This window comes from Ooceraea biroi, chromosome 1, assembly GCF_003672135.1.
Source record: "Ooceraea biroi isolate clonal line C1 chromosome 1, Obir_v5.4, whole genome shotgun sequence".
NCBI lineage: Eukaryota > Metazoa > Arthropoda > Insecta > Hymenoptera > Formicidae > Ooceraea > Ooceraea biroi.
Window position 1 is genome coordinate 16,170,344 of NC_039506.1, and position 20,005 is coordinate 16,190,348.

At 43.4% G+C, this 20,005-nt stretch overlaps 2 protein-coding genes across 3 annotated transcripts in view; one reads left to right on the forward strand and one right to left on the reverse strand.

Annotated features, from left to right (window-relative positions):
• Positions 1-44: 44 nt before the first annotated feature.
• Positions 45-4,073, forward strand: LOC105274929 (tubulin--tyrosine ligase-like protein 12). Its single transcript, XM_011331421.3, has 2 exons — positions 45-464; positions 534-4,073. Exon 2 carries the CDS (start codon positions 537-539, stop codon positions 2,403-2,405), a length of 1,869 nt encoding a protein of 622 aa, XP_011329723.1. The 5' UTR covers positions 45-464; positions 534-536; the 3' UTR covers positions 2,406-4,073.
• LOC105274931 (basic-leucine zipper transcription factor A) overlaps positions 3,513-20,005 on the reverse strand; it is a 43,092-nt gene continuing 26,599 nt past the window's right edge. For both annotated transcript variants that reach the window (XM_011331423.3, XM_011331422.3), the window contains exon 3: positions 3,513-11,099. In XM_011331423.3, the coding sequence (XP_011329725.1) occupies positions 9,714-11,099 (1,386 nt within the window). In that variant the 3' untranslated portion in view covers positions 3,513-9,713. The remainder of the gene's footprint in view (positions 11,100-20,005) is intronic.

Consider the following 20,005-nt stretch of genomic DNA (forward strand, 5'->3'; position numbering starts at 1 on the left):
AACACTTTTCACGTGTGCATCTGCTTTTTAATATTATTTCAAATTATTACAATATCTTTATTTCGACGATTTATCAAACACTTGCGGATTATTAAATGTATTCGTCTGCAAAATGACAGGAAGACGTGCGGCAGCCATGAATCGCCGGATCGCGCCAAGAAACGGTCGCGCACGAGGAGTCGATCGATTCAAGAGGTGCGAGAAATATCCTAACCTTGACTGCTCCGATTTTTAGTGATTTCTTTTTTCTCTGTTTTTTCCCCCTTATTTTATCACGTCTAAGAGCCAAGATTTTTAACTGTTTAATTTGCGACTGAATCATCATTTCCCGTACAAGATATATCGAAGAGTTCTCAGCGAGCACGCGTATCTCGAAGACTCGAACGGTGATTTGTTGTCGATGGTGGAAACGTCATACCGATTTCGGCACATGTTAGCAACGCCTCTCACTTGATCGAACTTTGGTAAACTTTTTTCATTGATACGATGCTTCCCCTTTCTTAGGTTTCGTCTAATTTCGTGCAATCTTTCAGGACATGGATGACAAAAGCTCGTTTAAGGCATTTCTCGAGACACACGAGTCTCAACTTCGATCTTCCGGAGTGCCGCAGCTGTTCTGGCAGGCTTTGTTCGAAAAGTTAAGTGACGGGACCTTCGACGGCAATCTCGTCTTTCAACTGGTGAGGATAGAGTACGAGGCTGGGGAGAGGCATGCCAGGGAGAGCGAGCCAAACTGGAAGCTGATTGTCAGCGCAAAGGACGGTATTTCCGTGCAGGATCCGAATAACATTTATCTGATCGATCACGCGTGGATGTACCGCGATACCCGCGATGCTCGACAAGCTTTAATCGAATCACCCGGTCTACTCGATCGCATGTGCTCTCTCATGGGCATCGAGGGTGCAAAAACGAAAGAGGAGAGAATGGAGAGTGTCATGAGCGAAATGTGGCGGTACAATCAGTCATTTTCAATGGACTACGTGGAGAATGGCAACGTGGGGAAGAAAATCCTCATGTGGTACGTTATGGACGAAGTCGGGTCAGCGATAAACCACAGCGATCGGCCAAGCTTTCGGACAGTACCTTTTCTGCACGCACCAGAAGGCATAACTTACACGCTGCTGTTTCCTACGAGAGACGTCACCGTAGGCAGCGAAGTCACGAGAGATTTCGTCGAGGGCCAGACGAGCGACCCCGAAACGAGGCGTGCGTTGTTACTGCCTTGGGTGTACAGCTCTTTTCAGGAGAAGAGCTTCGAGCAGGCCGAGCCAGACGCGGATTACTTCCTGGCGGGTCGTATCAACGAGAGTCTGCCGGAAACGATAGACATGATCAAGCCCGATACCAGGAAGGTATTGAAGGTCTTCTCGCAGTACGGTAACGTGAACGATTACTTGACGGATCCGGCGTTCGAGATCACCGACAACGAGGAAGAAGCGGATGTACTGTGGCTTGTATCCCACTACAAGGCGTACAAAGAACTGAGCGTTTCCCGTCCTCACGTTTTCGTGAACCAATTTCCGCATGAAAACGTGCTGACAGTGAAGGCGCTCCTGTCGATCGTGTGCAGAAGAAAGGCGACGAAATTGCACGTTGATTCGGACACCCTGGAGACTCGTCCGACCTGGCTGCCGACGACGTATAATCTGAGCACCGAACTGGCGCAGTTCGTCGCGTACTTTACGCAACGAGCAAATAAGGGACTCGACAATCATTGGATCTGCAAACCGTGGAATCTGGCGAGGGGCATGGATACCCACATCACGAGCAATCTCCATCACATTCTCAGATTACCCTGCACCGGGCCGAAGATCGCGCAGAAGTACGTTGCGCGACCAGTCTTGTACAGCAGGCCAGGCGTCGGCCGAGTGAAATTCGACGTGAGATACGTCCTGTTGCTGAAGTCCGTGAAGCCCCTACGTGCATACGCTTACGGGAATTTTTTCCTACGCTTCGCGAATCTGCCGTTCGCGTTGAGTAATCTCGACACGTACGAGCAACATTTCACCGTTATGAATTACATCGAGGAGAATCCGTTGTACCATGTGAAATGTGCCGATTTCCTCGTAGAATGGGAGAATCAGTATCCGGATTATCCGTGGAGGACTCGCATCGAGCCAAAGATTCTCTCCGTCTTCCGACAGGTATTTGAAGCCGCGGTCGCGCAACCGCCGCCGAAAGGAATCGCCGAAAGCCCGCAAAGCAGAGCCGTATACGCGGCTGATTTGATGCTGGAGTGGAGAGACTCGGAAATTCAGCCCGAGCTGTTGGAAGTGAACTTTACGCCCGATTGTCAGCGAGCGTGTGAATATTATCCAGACTTTTATAATGACATTTTTAGATGCCTCTTCTTGGACATTGATAATCCGCGGGTGTTTCATGCGTTACATTCAGTCGAAGACTAATCAATCATGTGATTCCCGTTTTACAGAGAGCTTTTAATTTTTATCAAATAGAAAGAAAGTCTAAATGTACATACGAGTATATATTTGTTATAATAATTAAATAAACAATTATTAAACTAGATCTTGTAACGATTTTGTAGCTGTCTTTGTGTTATCGTGCTACTTGGTTGGCAATTAGTGTAACGGCCAAGTAAATGCATTTATTCAAAGCTTGCATTGTTTGATTACCGCTTTCATAAATTTATATTCATGAACGATGGAAATAGGTAATCACATTGGTATATTTGTATTTCGGATACTCATGTTCGTATCAAACGTTTTGTAATTTCTCACTTTTGCCATTAGTATAGATTCCTAATTTATCATAAATTACAATCATATATTATGATTTATGAATTATTATATTATATTATATCAAATTGATCACGTTTATTACATTTCCAGGCAATTTGTAAATCTTGCACCATCATCTTTTATTCATTAAAATTGGTTAACATAGAACTCTCTCATGATATTGGGGTGTCGCAGGCTGTAAAGCGAGCTTTTTATATAAATTTCGAACTTAAGTGCCAAGAGCAAGTATAAATCAATGCGCAGAATATAAATAAATGCGATCTCTTTTTTTTCTTTCATTACTTTCGTGACCGTGCCACATTAAATTTCAACTTGTTCTGAAAATACGAAAATTCGTCAAATTCGATAAGTTCGCGATTTTCATCTGTGAAATTGCCAAAGTGATAGTATTTTCTAATGACACAAGTGCGTTTTTTGCCGCGAGTTAGTGATATCTTAAGGTTTGTTTAAAAATATAATAAATCAAGGTAATTTAGAGTATCTAAAGGATTAAAGCGCAATCTCGGGGCGATAGTCACCTACCGCAGGATCAGGGAAATGAGAGGAAAAGTAATGGAAGACGAAAGACTGAGTACAATAAAAGTCATTGTTATATATAGAATAATACTCTTTATTGTTTTTGATAATTCTTGTTGTTTTTCATACCGTGCGCTGCAATTTCTTTGAAAATTTTTGTCATTTAATGTCCAGTTAGACAACTCTCCACTTTTACCGTTCTGCTGTCGCTAATTTTTCTCTTTATTTCTTTCTGCCTTTTTTTCGTTTGTTTTTGGTAGAACATTACGCGATACACAACTCCACGCGATTTCCAGAATAAAGAGAAAAAAATGTAAGGAAACGGCAACACGCCCGATCACTCGCGAGCACTCGCGAATGTGTGCCGTATCATTCATCGATCGCATATGTAGGACTAGAGTAAATTGCGATTCCTCTGTCGTGTTCCCTCATTCGCCGATTTTCCTTTTTTTCTCAATTTCTAAATGATTGGGGGACCACAGGTGTTTTTGTGCGCAAATATAAGTAGGTCCGACGCTGAAATGTGACTCGCGCACGTTGGGCGACGTTTCCCGTCTCGTCTACTCGAGCAGCGATGACTGCCAGCCAGCTCGCAATGATCATCACGCGCGTTCATTACGATTTGTATTTTTTTTTTATTCTCTCTTTCAGTCTCGCAACGCCGCGCTCTCCCTACGTTGTTAGTATTACGACGAGTGATCGATGCGTATCGTCGTCAACGAAATTGAAATTACTCGTCTGTCCACAGATAGTACTCCATTCAATTCCATCGAAACGTGGCACGCGCGTTGCGAGCCTGCGACAACGGTAGAATCAAGCCGGGTGATTTGAGGAATCTGAAGAGTTCGTTCGGTTATTTATTTATTTATTTGTTTTTTGCTTCGTTCGTTTGCTCACTTATGAACGCAACGGAAACTGCATCGCGAAAGCTGGCACCGAGGGTCGATCGGCACCGGGAAAGGTCGCTCGCGAGTTCTCGTCGTCCCGTCGCCGCTATGCACATACGACACTTCCGGAAGCGCTGTGCCATGCCGCGCGGTTGTTGGAAAAAACGGCCGACGGCACGTCGCCTCAATTCGCGACCGCCTCTTTCCACTTTATATTTCTCTATCTGTCACTCTCTCATTTGCTTTAAATTAATTAACTCTGTCTCTCTGTAACTGTCGTTCTTCGCGCTACTATTTACAATGTACAATGTGCACGTCCTTTCCGCTCTAATTTTCTTATAACGGCGCCGAATACGCGCTTGATCGCTTCCCCTCTCATCTGGTCTCCCTCCGTCATCCCTCTCGCCTAGGAATTTTGCTGCCCGCTTTCCGAGGGTACAATCGAGAGAGAGCCAGCGAGGAAGATAGAAAATCAAAAGAACGAAGAGCACAACGACGGCTCGGATCTCGCATCGTCAGATAAATCTAATAATTCACTCTCCACATCGGACATGGAGTTATGTACAGAAACCTGAGATATCGTTGACATCGTCAGCCTCGCCGTAGAGCCCGATTAATAGCCAGCAGGAACGCGTTACGAGCGTAGCGCGGCGCATCTTGGCGAATCGTCCGCACGAGATAAATCTTGCGTTTCACGGATACCGTTACTACGTATAATGCTTTTTAATCTTGCGCGATCGGCCAGATATGCGAGATCCGCAGCGTTAGATTATTTAACTCGATTATTCAACTCGAGTAAAGTAAATCGTCACATTATTCGAATCACGCGATCGAAGGATCGCGAACCGTCTCGTGCGTACGTAATTATAACATTTATATTAAAGACGCTACGATGATGAGGAAGGATCAATCGCGTTTCCGCCGTCCGCCTTGTATTAGTTTTATCAAGATAAATATATACATATATAATAATCTTATATACGTGTATATATATATACACATATACATATATATATACACATATATGCACATGCATACGAGTATACGTCAAGTGCAAGTGTACGTGTGTATATGTACGTACACACGCGTACACTTGGTTTTCTTATATGTATATGTATATATGTATATGTATATAGATATATTTATATCTTATTTATATATAGATTTTCTCAATATTAGACTTATTATATCTTCTTTTTTTATTTCACTTATACATAATTCCGCGCACGCGTTATTTATTTATACTATTTACAAACGCCTCCATCCGATATCCCAATGTACAAAAGAAGAAAGGAAACAGGAAAATGAGGAATAAAGTAGAAACGGAAAAGAGAAGTGAAAAAGAAAAACGCGACAGTCGTTAGAGAGTGTCACGTCGCGCATCGCTTCTGCATGCACGTCGGCGTGCCGAAGGCGGCATACGCGGGGGTGCGCGCGCGCGCGCACGCGATCATGCTGTCGTGTTTGACATCCGTAACTTTCTTCTTTTTTTTTCGGCGGTTTTTAGGCACTTCACGAAATACGCGTGTCCGATCGCGAGTTACGCATCCGCGCGATCGCAGAAGAAGCTTCACGTGCTGGCAACGGTCAGTTTTCGCGTCGGCTTTACACGAGGAAGCCAAATGAGACGAAAAAGTGGATACGTTTAAGGGAGTTTTCCAAGACTCGGCATCTCCGTGTTATCTTTAAAAACACCTCGACAATGTCCTTCGGACGCCGCATCTGAGAAACGGTTTCGTAGATACAGCCGGCGGGTCTCTCCTCGAAGGAATCACATGGAAATTTTCTTATCGCTATCTGCCATTATCATGTCAATTAACTTTTCGTCGGATCGACTCGCGTCAACGCCGACAAACATGGAAACTTTTCCACATGAATCGCGCAGATATGGAAAGAGAAAAATGTTAGTTTCTCGATCTCTCTTAATTACATCCGCTTATATGTGATTTATCTCGGAGTAGAAACTATCGTCGATTCCGGCGGCAATCGCGCGATCGATCGGATCTGGTTTGTTGAATTTGTTCACCATCATTTGTTAACAATCATTTCTTTTTCGCAACTGCCGTTGAAATCCAATTCCGGTTAAAATCGCGAGACTGAGATGGAGATCGGCAGATGGCTATTAGCGCGAAACACCGTCTTTGCAATTTCTTCGATGCCGCTCAATTTCTTTACGAATATGTCCTATAAGTTTCAGCGCCTCTCCGTATCAAGATTAACGGAACAATGAGATGCGTGGTCTTATTCGCGTAAAACCGTTACTACACCGTTACTACATATACATCGAGCGTTCAACACCCAACGTACGTACGATGCATACGTAACGCGTATATAAAGGTCTCGTGTGTGACACTCGCAGTGCGCATTTCGCAGATGCATTTCGATTTGTACACATGCTCTTCCCCTAAATTCTCCGCGCTTGTTAACAGTAATATTGCTCGTCGTTTCCACGGAGAAATCGTAAGAAGAAAGGGAAGCGTTCTACCGCGAGAGAAGAAAAACGGAATCGGAGGTAAAGAAGGAGGAAGGAACGTCTGAGGGGATGTTGATCGTAGTATGGTACAAAATGGAAAATCGAATTCGAAGGATCGAGGAGAACGATGTGACTCACAGGGTGGGACGAAGGTGAAGGGTTTTTCTTCCTCGACGATTCATGATTTACATTTATATTTAAGAGCTTAGTCTAAATAACGCACGTTACATGTGTGTATATATACATACATGTACACACACGCACATGTATATATACACACACAAGTACTTCTAATACATCTCGTGTATATTTGCCCCTTCCCCTCCTCCTTTCTCCCTCTGTGTGCGCATGGTGCGTGCGTGCGTGCGTGTATGTGTACGCGTACGTGTTGTGTATGTATAATGCAAATGCGTATAAACGTTTGTGTGTTTGTGTTTGTACGCATGTCGCTTATCATCGTAAAATAAAATCGTACATATAATTGCAGTTTAAATCAATCGCATTAGTTATACTATTCATTTTTATACACACGTGCCTCTCGATTCTTTCATGCCTCTCTCTCTCTCTCTCTCTTTCTCACCCTCTCTCTCCCCCTCACTCATTCATTTAAGTAATCAGTCGAGTCGATAAGTCATTACGTTCTCTTCGTAACGTTACACTTTCTTAAATCGTTTAGCTGTTAAGTATAGCTGCTCTCGTATTAATTTGTGGACGTTGAGGTCGCGCATGGATTCACGCGAGAAGAGATGCACCCGAGATGCGTCGAGAGTGGGCAAGCTTTAATCGACCTTAACCCTCGAATGTACACACGCCTTCATGAGGCGCGCGCGCGCACGTCAGCCACTCTAGCTCATGCGAGCTATGTACATATGATACAATTATACGAGAGATCAGTGACGCGCAGTGGCTGTCGTGCGACGATCCGAAGGAGAGAACATTATCCCGATCCCTAAAAATGCAGGTACATTTATCGACGTCGAAACACGTCGGAACATGAGATAGATATCCGCGCGGAGACGCCGGCGTCTCGCGTTAATTTCCTTGGGATACATTCATCTTTTTCTCCTCTCACATATACACCCGCGCACGCACGCATACACACACACGCACACACACAAGATACGTGTCATGGCCTGTTGCATCTCTCATAACTGTAATTAATCCCCGTTTATGATTTCCTGGTAATTGTTTCTGACAATGATACTGAAGATTGAATCAAGACACCGACGTTTCCGACTTGGGTGCTCATTATGCTCGCGACGCCCCGGAGCGATAGACACTGAGCGATCTGTGCGAATTCGGTACGTGTTTGATTTAGCATATATGTATGTATATACATATACATGTACGTATGTGTATGTTTCAAGGGAAGAAGCACCAGACTGTAACCGCCCTGTAGCACCGTACGGATTTGCGTGCACTTGCAATTCGCGTGTCTCTTTGCGCGTCGTGCATGTAATATAGGCCATGGCGGTCATATATATAAATCTCTTTGTATACTCTGGGTATATGTGTGTGTGTGTGTGTAAACTTATGTAGTTTTGTGTACGTGTGTATACATGTATATGCACATGCAGGTGGTGTATATCAACGGCGTTATATCGTGAATTGATCGTGTTCTTTTTTTTCAAGAGTCACAGGCTTCTACAGAAAATATTTCATTAAAAAAATTCCCTAGATGGTTTCCTTGAGCAACTTCAGCTACAATTTATAAACGAAGACGCAGAGAGAAAAATGAAAGAGAGAGAAATGGAGAGAGCAGATTCTTCAGGTCATGAAGATCCCTGAAGATCATGAAAAGTGCCTTCAAGGATCTTAGAAGGATCCCTCCTCCTCTGATGATGATGATGATTCTTGTCGTTTTCTAATCCCTCTCGAAAATTTTACATCTAAGATTGTTCTTCCCCCCCAATTTCCCTCCTTTGTTCTGACAAAATTTTTTTATGCGTTCTTTTATACATTTTTTCAAACTCTCATACGTTGACCTTCAAGCCCGCAGATGCAACTACAAATTGTCCCAATCTTTCACGAAATGGGAACATGTTCCGTCTATGACAAATGCGGTTGTTAGGAAATTGATAATCATTGACAATTTTTACAAATTTTGCACCAACTTATCTCGTGATACATGAATTGCAACAATTCGCGAAGTTTTATAGCAAAATGTTGTAATAACGATGCAACGCATTAGCTCGATGTGAATACCCCACCCCCGAATGTTCTTTTGAGTGTACTTCAAGATCTAAGAATGCAAGTAGCAGCATGCAGTCCACTCTGTGCGGACAGCGAAGGACCTTTCAATTTGATCTCTCCTTTACTCTCCCGCTCTTTTTCTCTCCCCGCGTTTCACTTGTCCCTTAAGCCCTCAGTATGCTCTATTTTATCTCCACTTACAAACGCCGCGCGTCCGTCCCTCGAAGAACAGATACGTTGAGAGACAACAGTTGATTCGCAATAGCAGTAATAATAGTAGTAGAATAGTAATAGTAGTAGTAATAGTAGTAATAGTAGTAGTAGTAATAGTAGTAATAGTAATAATAGTAGTACTAGCAATAGAACGATGGTATTAGAAGTAACGGTAACGATAGTGGTAAATAGTCGCGGATTCATAGTAAATAGAAGTAACGGTTGACTAATAGGATTAGCAGTAGTGATGATAATGGTGGTGGTAGTGGTAGCAGCAATAGTAAGAGGGGCGGAGAAAGAACACAAACGTGTCACGAAATGTATCGGAGGTATATGTACTCGCCTGCCTGTACGTGTGTGTATTTGTGTGTGTGTGTGTGTGTGTGTGTGTGTGTGTTTGCGTGCGCGCGCGCGCGCATACACGTATGTGTAATTGACGCAACAATAAATTAACGCGAAAAAGGGAAGCGACTCTCCGAGAATCGCCAGCCGGACGTCGAGCGCTCCGTAGAAAGGGCAAGCTTCATCATCGTCTTTTATCCGTGTGCCTCCCCGCGATCCGCGATCCGCGGATTGCCACGCGCGTTCACCGCTACTGTGAATAATCTACTTGCCCTGCGGCATCAGCGGATAAAAATCGATGAGGTGACTCAACGACGTCAAAGTTGAGGGCTATGATCCTACGCACATTAGAGATTCGTGCGTACTACTGCTGCTAGTGACGTTGCTAACGCCAGCACTGCAAACAACGTTGCTGTTGCCACAGCAGCTGCCGCAGCTGCTTCCCGATATTAGATGTTGCTGTGATTGTTGTTGTTGTTGCTGTTGTTGCTGCTGCTGGTTATGATGCTGATGATGGTGGTGGTGGTGGTGATGATGGTGGTGGTGGTGGTGGTGATGATGGTGGTGCTGGTCTTGGATCGTTGTACTTCTCAGAATATCGTCCGCCGAAAGAGACGTCAACTTCCATCCGGGCATAAAGTCCAAGTCTAGATCAGGTGTTATGTCCACGTCCAGTAATTCGTTGTTGTTGAGTGGGTCAAGCGGCGACTGACTTGATAAAGACAACACGCTGCCCCAGTTGATCGATCGGCTGTCGTCGCTGTCACCAATGCCAGAATCGACATCGGTCTCGCCCGATGACATTGGTAACACGGGAAAAGGCGTTAATCTGCCCTGCTCGGGTGGTTGCAATTGAGCTATCGGTGCCGGTACGACCGGTTCCATGGGCGGAGGACTTCTATCTCTCTCCATTTCGCGCTCGAGGTGTCTCAGGGTGTTGCAGATCAATACCGATCGGTGGAGGCTTGGATCCGGGAACTGGCGGTACCTGGCGAGCTTGCACATGGAGATATTAAGCACGGCGAGTCGTCGCTGCCGGTAGCAGGCCCGGCCACGCCGACACCAGATGGATTTTGAGCCCTCGCAACATCGCTCGTTCGTCCGGTAACTTGAACCGAGTTCCAAATAACTCTTGCCGTTTTCCTCGCGGCGTATCGTCGGCGGTTCATAATGATGAAGGACACCCCACTGTGGTTGAGATCTTGACAACTGATTGTAATTGTTGCTACTGATGGGGCTGACGATGCGTTGATGGTAATAATGTTGCAACTGCGTCACCGTGGGCGAAACCGATGTCGATGGTGACGCCGGTGATTGTGACTGCTGCTGCTGCGGCTGTTGCTGCTGCTGCTGCGATTGTTGTTGCGGTTGCTGCTGCTGCGATTGTTGTTGCTGCGATTGCTGGGACGATTGGGAAGATGAATGATGCTGCAACGAATGTTGCTGCTGCTGCTGTGACTGCGGAGAACTCGTCACCGCAGGTTGACATGGATTCGCCGCCTGTAGACAGGGTGAGCTCATTTCCATCTCGTAATACGATGTCGACGTTTGATTCAGGGATGTCCCATAACCGTCGTCCATCGCCCACCAGTTACCATCTACGCGTCCGAGCTTCGACGGACTCTCGCCTAACTCCATGTGAAATTCCATGCAGCCAACACCACCCTCTAATTTACGTTTTCCTGCCGTCGCCTGCAGACCCATCATTGCACAACTCTGAAAGCATCAATAAATCGCCATCATTAGTCTTGTAAATCTGCTTCACACAGTTTTATCTGAGGGAAATGTGTCACAGCTAAATCACGTCTAAATCATAATTTATCATATATATATTTTGACGGTGCAGTTATAGTAAAAGGGTAACGGAATCGAATCGAAACGCGCATTTCAAGACGAGACAAGAAAACATGAATCAAATATTCGAAATTTGTGGACAGAGCGAAAAAAAACATCGCAACTCCCTAATTCTATCTGGAAGAAATTGTTCGCAGGTCGCAAATGATTACTGGTGGTTCGAACAAACTCTGGTACAGCAATATGTTACATACGTTACATACACGCATTTGCATTTAAGAAATTCATAAACCATAAACCAAGTGAAGAAAAGTACTTTATTTTCAGAAATTAATTTTTCCAATTTTCATTGTTGATCTCGCAGCAGCCGCATACGTATCTCGATCTTGCAAGAGCAGTAACCCACGCAACCGTGGATGATTTACGCGCGTACGAGGTCGCGCGAGTGAAAGTAAGTAAATAATCGTTCCTCCCTCCGGGAGGGAGGGAGGGAGGGAGGGGGGAGGGAGGGGCACCCCTTACTCACTTCGCGAGAAACAGAGAAACGCGTTTCTCCCCTGGAGTGAGCAGGAGCATATTCGCGTGAGCGCGAGAGAGACCGCAGCAAGAGGTAACTGGAAGGGTGTGATGGCAAGAGTAGGGAGAAGACTTGCCACGGTAAAACCGTGCTAGGTTGTGCTCGAAGATGCCGTGAGATGTCACCGGCAACGCGTTCCTCGACTGGCCGAGTACGTACACACGTGGTCATCACATGACATTTGATTTCACAGAGAAAGGGTAAAAGAACGATAGGACACTGCAAGATCGGTCAGACGGGCGACAATAAAATTTTGTCCCCTGGACGCACGAGCGTAGAAAATTTCAGATGTAACGTAGAATTCCTGTCATAATTGAACAATTAATCTCGTTACCGAGGTCGATTATCATCTCTTTGACTTTCGTCGCTCGCGGCTCGATTATAGAACGAATTGCCACTTACCAAACTTTGATAATTCGCGCAACTTTCATAAATTTGCGTTCGAAATAGTTGCGAATACTATTTCTACTGCGAGCTTAATCCTATTTACGGCTTACTAAATTAAAAATCTCCAAAGACAAGGAAAGATATCGTTTTTCCTTTCATAAATAAATTTTCAAGGTATTGATCCTTGAATTTGGCATTATTTTACGTTCAAAAGTTGGAAATTGTTCAAACAGCGATGGTACTTATCATAAACTGAGTAGAGAAAAATCGATAAGGGAACGAAGGAGAGGGGGAGAGAATGTGTGTGTGGAGAGGGGGAGTGAATCGTTTTACCTAAATCAAAAAGATGTGAAATTTCAGTGTTGGTAAATTTTTTAATTTCTTCCCACACTTCAAATCACGGCAAAGAAATGAAAACGCGTGAATATTTTTCACGGAACTTGCGAACGCGCCAGGCGAAGCAACGTAATAGATTTCGGTCAGTCAGGGAACGGACGTCATCGTGTTTCCATCGAACTCGGCTTCCGCGCGTCACTACCCCGTTACACCTCGAGTAACGCTGATAGTACAGCTTTGCAGTAGTCACAATGACGACCAAGCTCTCGTAATAAGTTACTACTTGGAGATTTAGAAGCTGACCAGCGTGATACCAACGTTCTCGTTACGTTCTGTTGCCACTATTTTGCCCTTCTTATTTAGTTATTTGAAAATTCTCTACGTTCCATTCCTTTTTTCTTATATATAATTTCATTCATCATATAACGAGATGTTAGTAACATCCCGTTATGTCGTATGTTCTTCGATTTGTTGTAATTAGAAAAACATAGTCTGGTACATAATTACATCTAATTTGTCACTCAAAGCGACCAGATTTTGGGCAGATTCGAGCATTTCTACTTACAACGTGATAGCTACATCCCTGCTCGGACTCGAGTGTCTCCAGCGGCAACAGCTTGCTCTTGCGACCGCGTACATCCGCCGTGGACGACCATAGCGGCCTACTTGGAATATGAGTCGCTCGCGAAGAGTCTCTTTCCAACGGAACGTGGTCAACCGATCAACTCGCAACTCCGAGGAACATTCGTAGAATTATCGTAGAGGTAAAATAACGTGAGAAATCTCTTCTAGTCTATCAGTATAAAAACAACTGACTCTTTTCTCGAGCATTTTTGTTTCAAGCTAAAAGCAAAAGTGCCATTTATCGGAATAACTAATTTTAGAATCGTTAAAGATAAACACTTTGAATGACATTCCTTGTTATAGCGTTCCTTGCACCAATGTGCAAAGGATTTGATAGGAATCAAATACAATATATCATTGAGTAAATTGTGTGAAAGCGATGCGTAAATTGGGGGGAGACGGCCCTCTCGTGCAAAAGGAGAGTGTACGCGTAACGCGGGTTAACAATTGCTTTTATTGGCGAAATTTCACTGTTGTCCCTCGACTCGCGAAGCTAGGTATCCTGGGAGTACTTGAAAATTCAAGTAAACTCGAATCGCGCGCGCGCCCGCACGATGAATGCAGGCGTGCGCCTGGCGATGGATGCGATCGTAATTTCGACGTCATCCCCTCTTACATGCGATATTTGCGAAGCGTGACCGGGCACTTGTTGAATCGACAACGGGAATAAGAACAAGAGGGACCGAGAGAAACGAAGAAAGAAGCTAAGAGAGATAGAGAAAGAGAGATGTGTGTAAAATTCCTTGAAAAAAATCCTGATTCCGAAATTATAAAGCGATCAATTTGTTTCGCAAGACGTTTACGTTTAGCTACTTTTTAACTTATTGATTATAATAACTTATATAATTTGTAACAAAGTGTATGTAAAGGACTGCTCCAAAATGAGATTGGGAACCTCCGATGGAGGCGAATTTTAAACGAGTTAAACTAATTAGGTATTATTAAAAATATGTCTCGAAATTAGGGAAATACATATGACAGAATATCCAAATTATCGTTTTATACACACGATCCAAACAGACTAACAATAAAAATTCACATAAATTAGTTTAAATAAATTTTACGCGTAAATTTCCATTGCCGCATGTAGTTACTTAACAGCGAGAGCTTTTCCTAATAAAAAGAAACTTTAACAACCATGAAGTCATCGGTATATTGTTTGAATATTCCCATGCCAAAGGGCTGCGGACTCACAAATACGTAATGTGCGTGCGCAAAGAAAAGAGAGAGAGAGAGAGAGAGAGAAAGAGTGAGTGTGGGTCTGTATTTGTATATGTGTCGACTGCGAACAGCTTTATGAGTATAATATACGCGCGCGGCAGTGGCGCAAGATAGTAACAACACGCAGCTAGTAAAATCCCAAGTGGAAAAGGTTCACGGTGGATCCGGCTCTGCCAGACGATGAGGTAATGTTTGCCTCGACTGGTTATATACCGAGTCGATTCAAAGTCGAAGTCGAAACTATCTGGCAGTAGCTCGTGCGATAGTACCGACATTAGAAATTACTATGTGCAAGATTCCCCTGTTACTCATCCATTGTTAATGCACCAGACAATCTCATTTAAAACATTAACACTCATATTCCTCAAAAGAATTAATAGCGATAAGAGAACATTTAAATTATTTCAATGCTTAAACCGTAATAAATGTGTAACAAAAAGTATGCGAGTTTCAAATTTATGAAACTTGAAAACAATTTAAGGCACTGTATGCAAAACTTTGACCAATAAAATATCTGAGGTAAGCGCCACTGAATAATGTCACAACTATGAACACGTTCTGTTAATTCTATTTATATCTTTGACAAGTTGATCAGAAACAACGTTGATCAGAAACGATCGGAAAAACCTATTACGCTGACTTTATATATTTTCATACTTTTACTTAAATCCAGTAACGCGGCAACTGATTGTCTTCTGTCGGCCCTGGGCGCGAACGCGCCTCGAAGGTTGACTTGGCTGAGAGGACCAGTCGAGTAGATAAAAGTAGTCTTGTGGTGTGAATGCGCGCGCGCGCGCGCGCGTGCGTGTGTGTGTCGCATGTGCTCACCACATCAGCGGTATCAGTGATGACGCGCGCACGCGATGGAAACGCAACGCGCAGCAATGTTGGATATGGATGTCTGTAGGTATACGTGTATGCACATGCGCGCGCTCGCGACTGTGTATTTTCTGCCGCGCCACACGATGTCGGAACGTTGGCGCTCCACGGTGGTGGTCGTGACAGCATGACGTCAACCGGCCGTGTGTTATTTTCGAAAGGGGACTCGACGGTGGCGGCGTCGTACGGAGAAATTGCGAGATGGCACAAACAGCCCGAGCACGTCGCTATCGAATGAAGGAACAACGAGGCGAGCTCTGGATGAGGCGAGCGAGCAAAATAATGTCGAAAGGACTCGCTCGGTTACATTTTGCGTGGATGGAAAATATTTTTATTCAGACACGCAAATCCATGAAAGCAAGAGTATCGTTATAAATTGCATTATAAAGTGATCATCTTTGCTATTTAAGCGCGCGTTTTTCACATCTTTATATTCGAAAAGACATTGACGCACTCTCTTCCGAGATATCGATGTATGTTTGCTTCGCGATATCTTTTATATTTTTCTGTTTTCTACGATATCTTCAATTGTGTCGTTATTGTCACAGAATCATGGTACTGAATATCAAATGATTTATCTTATAATCAAAGTTTCTGAATAAATAAAGAAGAATATTATTTCGTAAATATCGATTAATTCATTAATTGAAGAAATTATTACAGATTTTTCTGCTTCTCTCTCTCTCTCTCACTTTTTAATCCCACGTCTTGAGGCGGAAACCTATCCGTAACTTGACGTTTTTCGACTTTGACTTTCTTTTTCGTCACACCATCACGTGTGCGTGACTGGATCAAACGACCCGATTTGACAAGTGTCCTCGGGGACGCGACCGGAGGTTCTAAGATTTTACAAGAACGGGGGCCAAGGTCAATACACACTATCGCCGAATCGGCGCGTTAATGACACAAAGTTAAGCTCTGACATAATCTATAATGATTTAAATATTCGTTACATGCTATTGCGCGCACATGCATGCATAAAATATCGGGCAAAAACTTTGTTTTTGACGTATATTGAGACATGTCGCTGACATATCCACGCAAATACATCGGAAACGACTCTTGGCTTTCGACGGCAACCCCGCTGTTGAAGTTTGCCGCTATTCTGGAGGCTGATCCAAACGATGACGAGTTTAGCGGAGTAAAGTCCGCGGTAGATTAGCCACGCGCTATCGCAACGAGTGTGCGTGGATAAGATTGTACCACGCCGCGCCGCGCCGCGCCACCGGTCGACCGGCTTCAAAATTCAAGGACTTTGCTGTTCAAAGCGCTTAAGACGAAATTTCTCGCCGAGACTCACGTTTGAAACGCGTAATCCATTTCATGTGACAGCGACCGTTAATCCGATTAAATAATCAGCGACAATACTTTTTTATTTAGCAATTTATGAAATTATTGCGAAATAAAGTCGTATCATTTTTTATTTAGAAACGTACGTCGATTTGTTTAAGAAAATATTAGTAGTTGCGTTAGAGAAATATTGATTCCTAAAAGGAGACATTGCACGCGAGCGCGTGCGGTTTTCCAGTTTTAGCATATTATTATCTATAAGTTTCGTAAGTTCATATAAAATTAATTTTTTTTTCAATACTTGAATAAGTACAAGTTATACAATTCTTCCTTGATATAGATCTATATCCACTCCTGGTAGAAAGGATGGAATTTTCCCAGTTGCTCATAAAGACAATTGATCGATTATTACAAATAATATATGAGAAAGGGCGTCAATCTTTTTCGGTAACGCGCGCGGCCAAAGCGGCGCGAAGATACGTCATCGGGCATGAAACGCGCACAAGAGTCTGCGAGACTTTACCCTCGAGGGATGATGGGCACGTGTACGAATCGGCCATCGAAGGAGGGATGCTCACAGGATGAGGCACACGAGAATTGTGTTTCGACGTGTCTCGACGGTAACTATCCAATAGGCAACGCCGACTCGCTCATTCATTCCTCGGTCACCCCCACGAGCCTCCCTGCTCTCGTTCTCGTGCGATACCTACGAAAGTGCGTGTAGGCGATCTCTCCCCCACGTAGGTACGTTCGTACGCCTGCGCGCGCGCGCCCTTGCCTCGCGAGTACACGTTATATGTTATATATATAATATATATGTACATAATGCGTGTATATATATATATATATATATATATATATATATGCTCCCGACCGGTAGATAGCCTACCCTATATACGAAGCTATGAGAAGAGAACCTCCACGCCAGTCGGGCCTACATTAGGGGATGAATAAAAGAAGGTCGCCGAAAACGGAGGGTCGACTCCCCTGATACATACAGTGTCTCTCATTCATCTAATTCATGCATACTGATCTAATTACTAAACAAGCACACATACGCGTTTTCGAGAAAGATTTTTACAAGTTGAATGCCTTCAATGGAGATGTACATTTTACGAGGGTAAGCCAGAAAGTAAAGACCATTTAGTTTTAGAAAATTAAGAAAACATTTTATTATCCAATTTTATATTTTTTAAACACATAGTACTTTATTCTATTTCTTCACACATAATCATCCTCTTCATTTAAGCATTTGCCATATATATCTGTTTACGAGCTTTAAAATCCCGTTGTCGTAGTCGTCCGCTATTGGTCCATTTAACCAATTGTTGATTGCAAGATGCAATTCGTCATTACCTCTAAAACGTTTTCCACCCAGGAGCTCTTTAAGAAAAAAGTTGAAAATCGCTCGGAGCAAGGTCCTTAGGGTGGGGATGATCGAAAACTTGTGACAAGTGATGGGCGTCCCGGTCGATTCGTTCACGTTTGTTCGTCCATTCATGCACATTTGTTTGCCCATTATTAAACTTTTAATATCATTTTCTCACATTCCGTTCATTCATTACCGTATCACCATACATCTGGTTTAATTAACGATAAATATCGGCAGGTCTCACTTTCCGAGCATTCAAGAATCGAATAACACTCCGTATTTCACAGTTGGCGGGATTTTGTATAGTAGAGTTCATTTTAACGACGCATAACATTCACAAAAATACGTATTAAGGTACGTGGAACACTAAAAAAACGGATTAGAAAGACCAACCTTAAATTGGGGAGAGGGAATGATTTGCGCAACAGCTATGCGCAAACGCGGTCTTTATTTTCTGGATTACCTTCATACCTCATTAAAAAGTAAATTAATGTCAAGAATTTTTTCTCATTGAGACATAGTACATTACGTTCAGAATTGTCCATTGTCTGGAGCACGTGACCTTCTGTGTAAATCGAATTGAGCGTCACTGATACTATCTGCAGAAGCGTGCGACATCTGCGGTGTCCTGAACGAAGGGTCCTACCCCGAAAATCGGGGTATTGGGTGGGAGTCAAGAGCGAAAGAGAGAAAATTGACGAGAGGGAGTGAAAAATTCGAGAACGAAAAATTGAGCGTCTAGAGAGTCGGAGCAGAGTGGCGAAGCAGAAACGACGAGAAATAAAAAGAGACGGGCAAACATGGAGAAAAAAAAGAAAGTTAGGTTACTCAAAATAAAGCGATGGAAACTGGTCAGTCTAGAAATCGTTAATTGTCGATGCCAAGTGCTAGTGTAGTGTGGTCTGAGGTGTTGCAGAGTACGTTGCAAACTTCTTCTTCGAGATACATTTTCATAATACAATAAAAGTTAGTGTTACGCGAGATATCCATTTTGAAATAGAAAGTTTAGAATCGACAAAGTGCACACGCGTATACGAGTTTAAATTTGTAAATTATTATTATTATTATTATTATTATTATTATTATTATTATTCGTGAAATTACATTTTATTGTACCTATTATTTATATACCTACGAATAGGCAAAATCGTGAAAGTTTTTAGCGGGTAAACGTGAGCTCGTCTCGTCGGAAATAATTCGCATCAAAATAAATGTTCTTTTATTTTATTGAGAATTCAAAGGAGATACTTAACGGATGCGTTTACGCGCGCAAATGCGTATGTCTTTACATAGACGCGGGTGGCTGTACCTTCACCCCGTATGGGAAAGCAGGACGCACAAACTGAAAAACGGAGGCCATATGTCGCGCAATGGGCACCCCTTGCACATGGGAGCGCATACGCCACTCTCCCTTTCCAATACATTTTTTGCCCCCCGTCGGATTTTTTAGCCGGGCATCTTCCTGCTTACGCACATGTGACGTGGCATTTTTCTCCAAATCTAACTTGAACTTCCAATTTTGCGTGCCATTTTCTCGTCGTTCGCCCTTCGGTGTCCGTCATCCAGATGTGTTCATATGAAGCGCGAGGAGTTTTCTTTGGATTAATAAATGTCTTCGATTTTTCAAAATAAAGACAAATTTTGATCGATTCGAAGGGAGCAACACGATAAAGTTAAACAGTACACTTGGATTAAGTTAAGTTAACATTAAACGAGAGTAAGGGAGAAAAGAATAAAGAAACGGGAAAAAGAAGAAGGAAAGAAAACCAAGGAGAGGGGGTGGAAGAATGAAGGAAGGTAATGTGCGCGCACAGAACCTGTTCGTGTCTGACGAGTGGGCGCGCGGGATAAAGTTTACGATGTTCGTGAGACACTCGAAGAAGGAAGAAAAGGAACAGGATAAGTAGACAGTTTGGACATAGCAGGTGCCAGCTGGACAACAATGGACACGCGTCTGGTTTGCGCGTATACGCACACTTCCCCGCTTACGAGAGTACGATGAATCGATTATATAATTAAGAATATGTCAAATTGCAGAGAGTTTTCAGTCAATAAATGGAAGATGCATACTCGTCCTAGCGTTACCTAACTTGACTAACAAAATACGAATGCGAAGCAAACACGAACGTTTTTCGACACTTT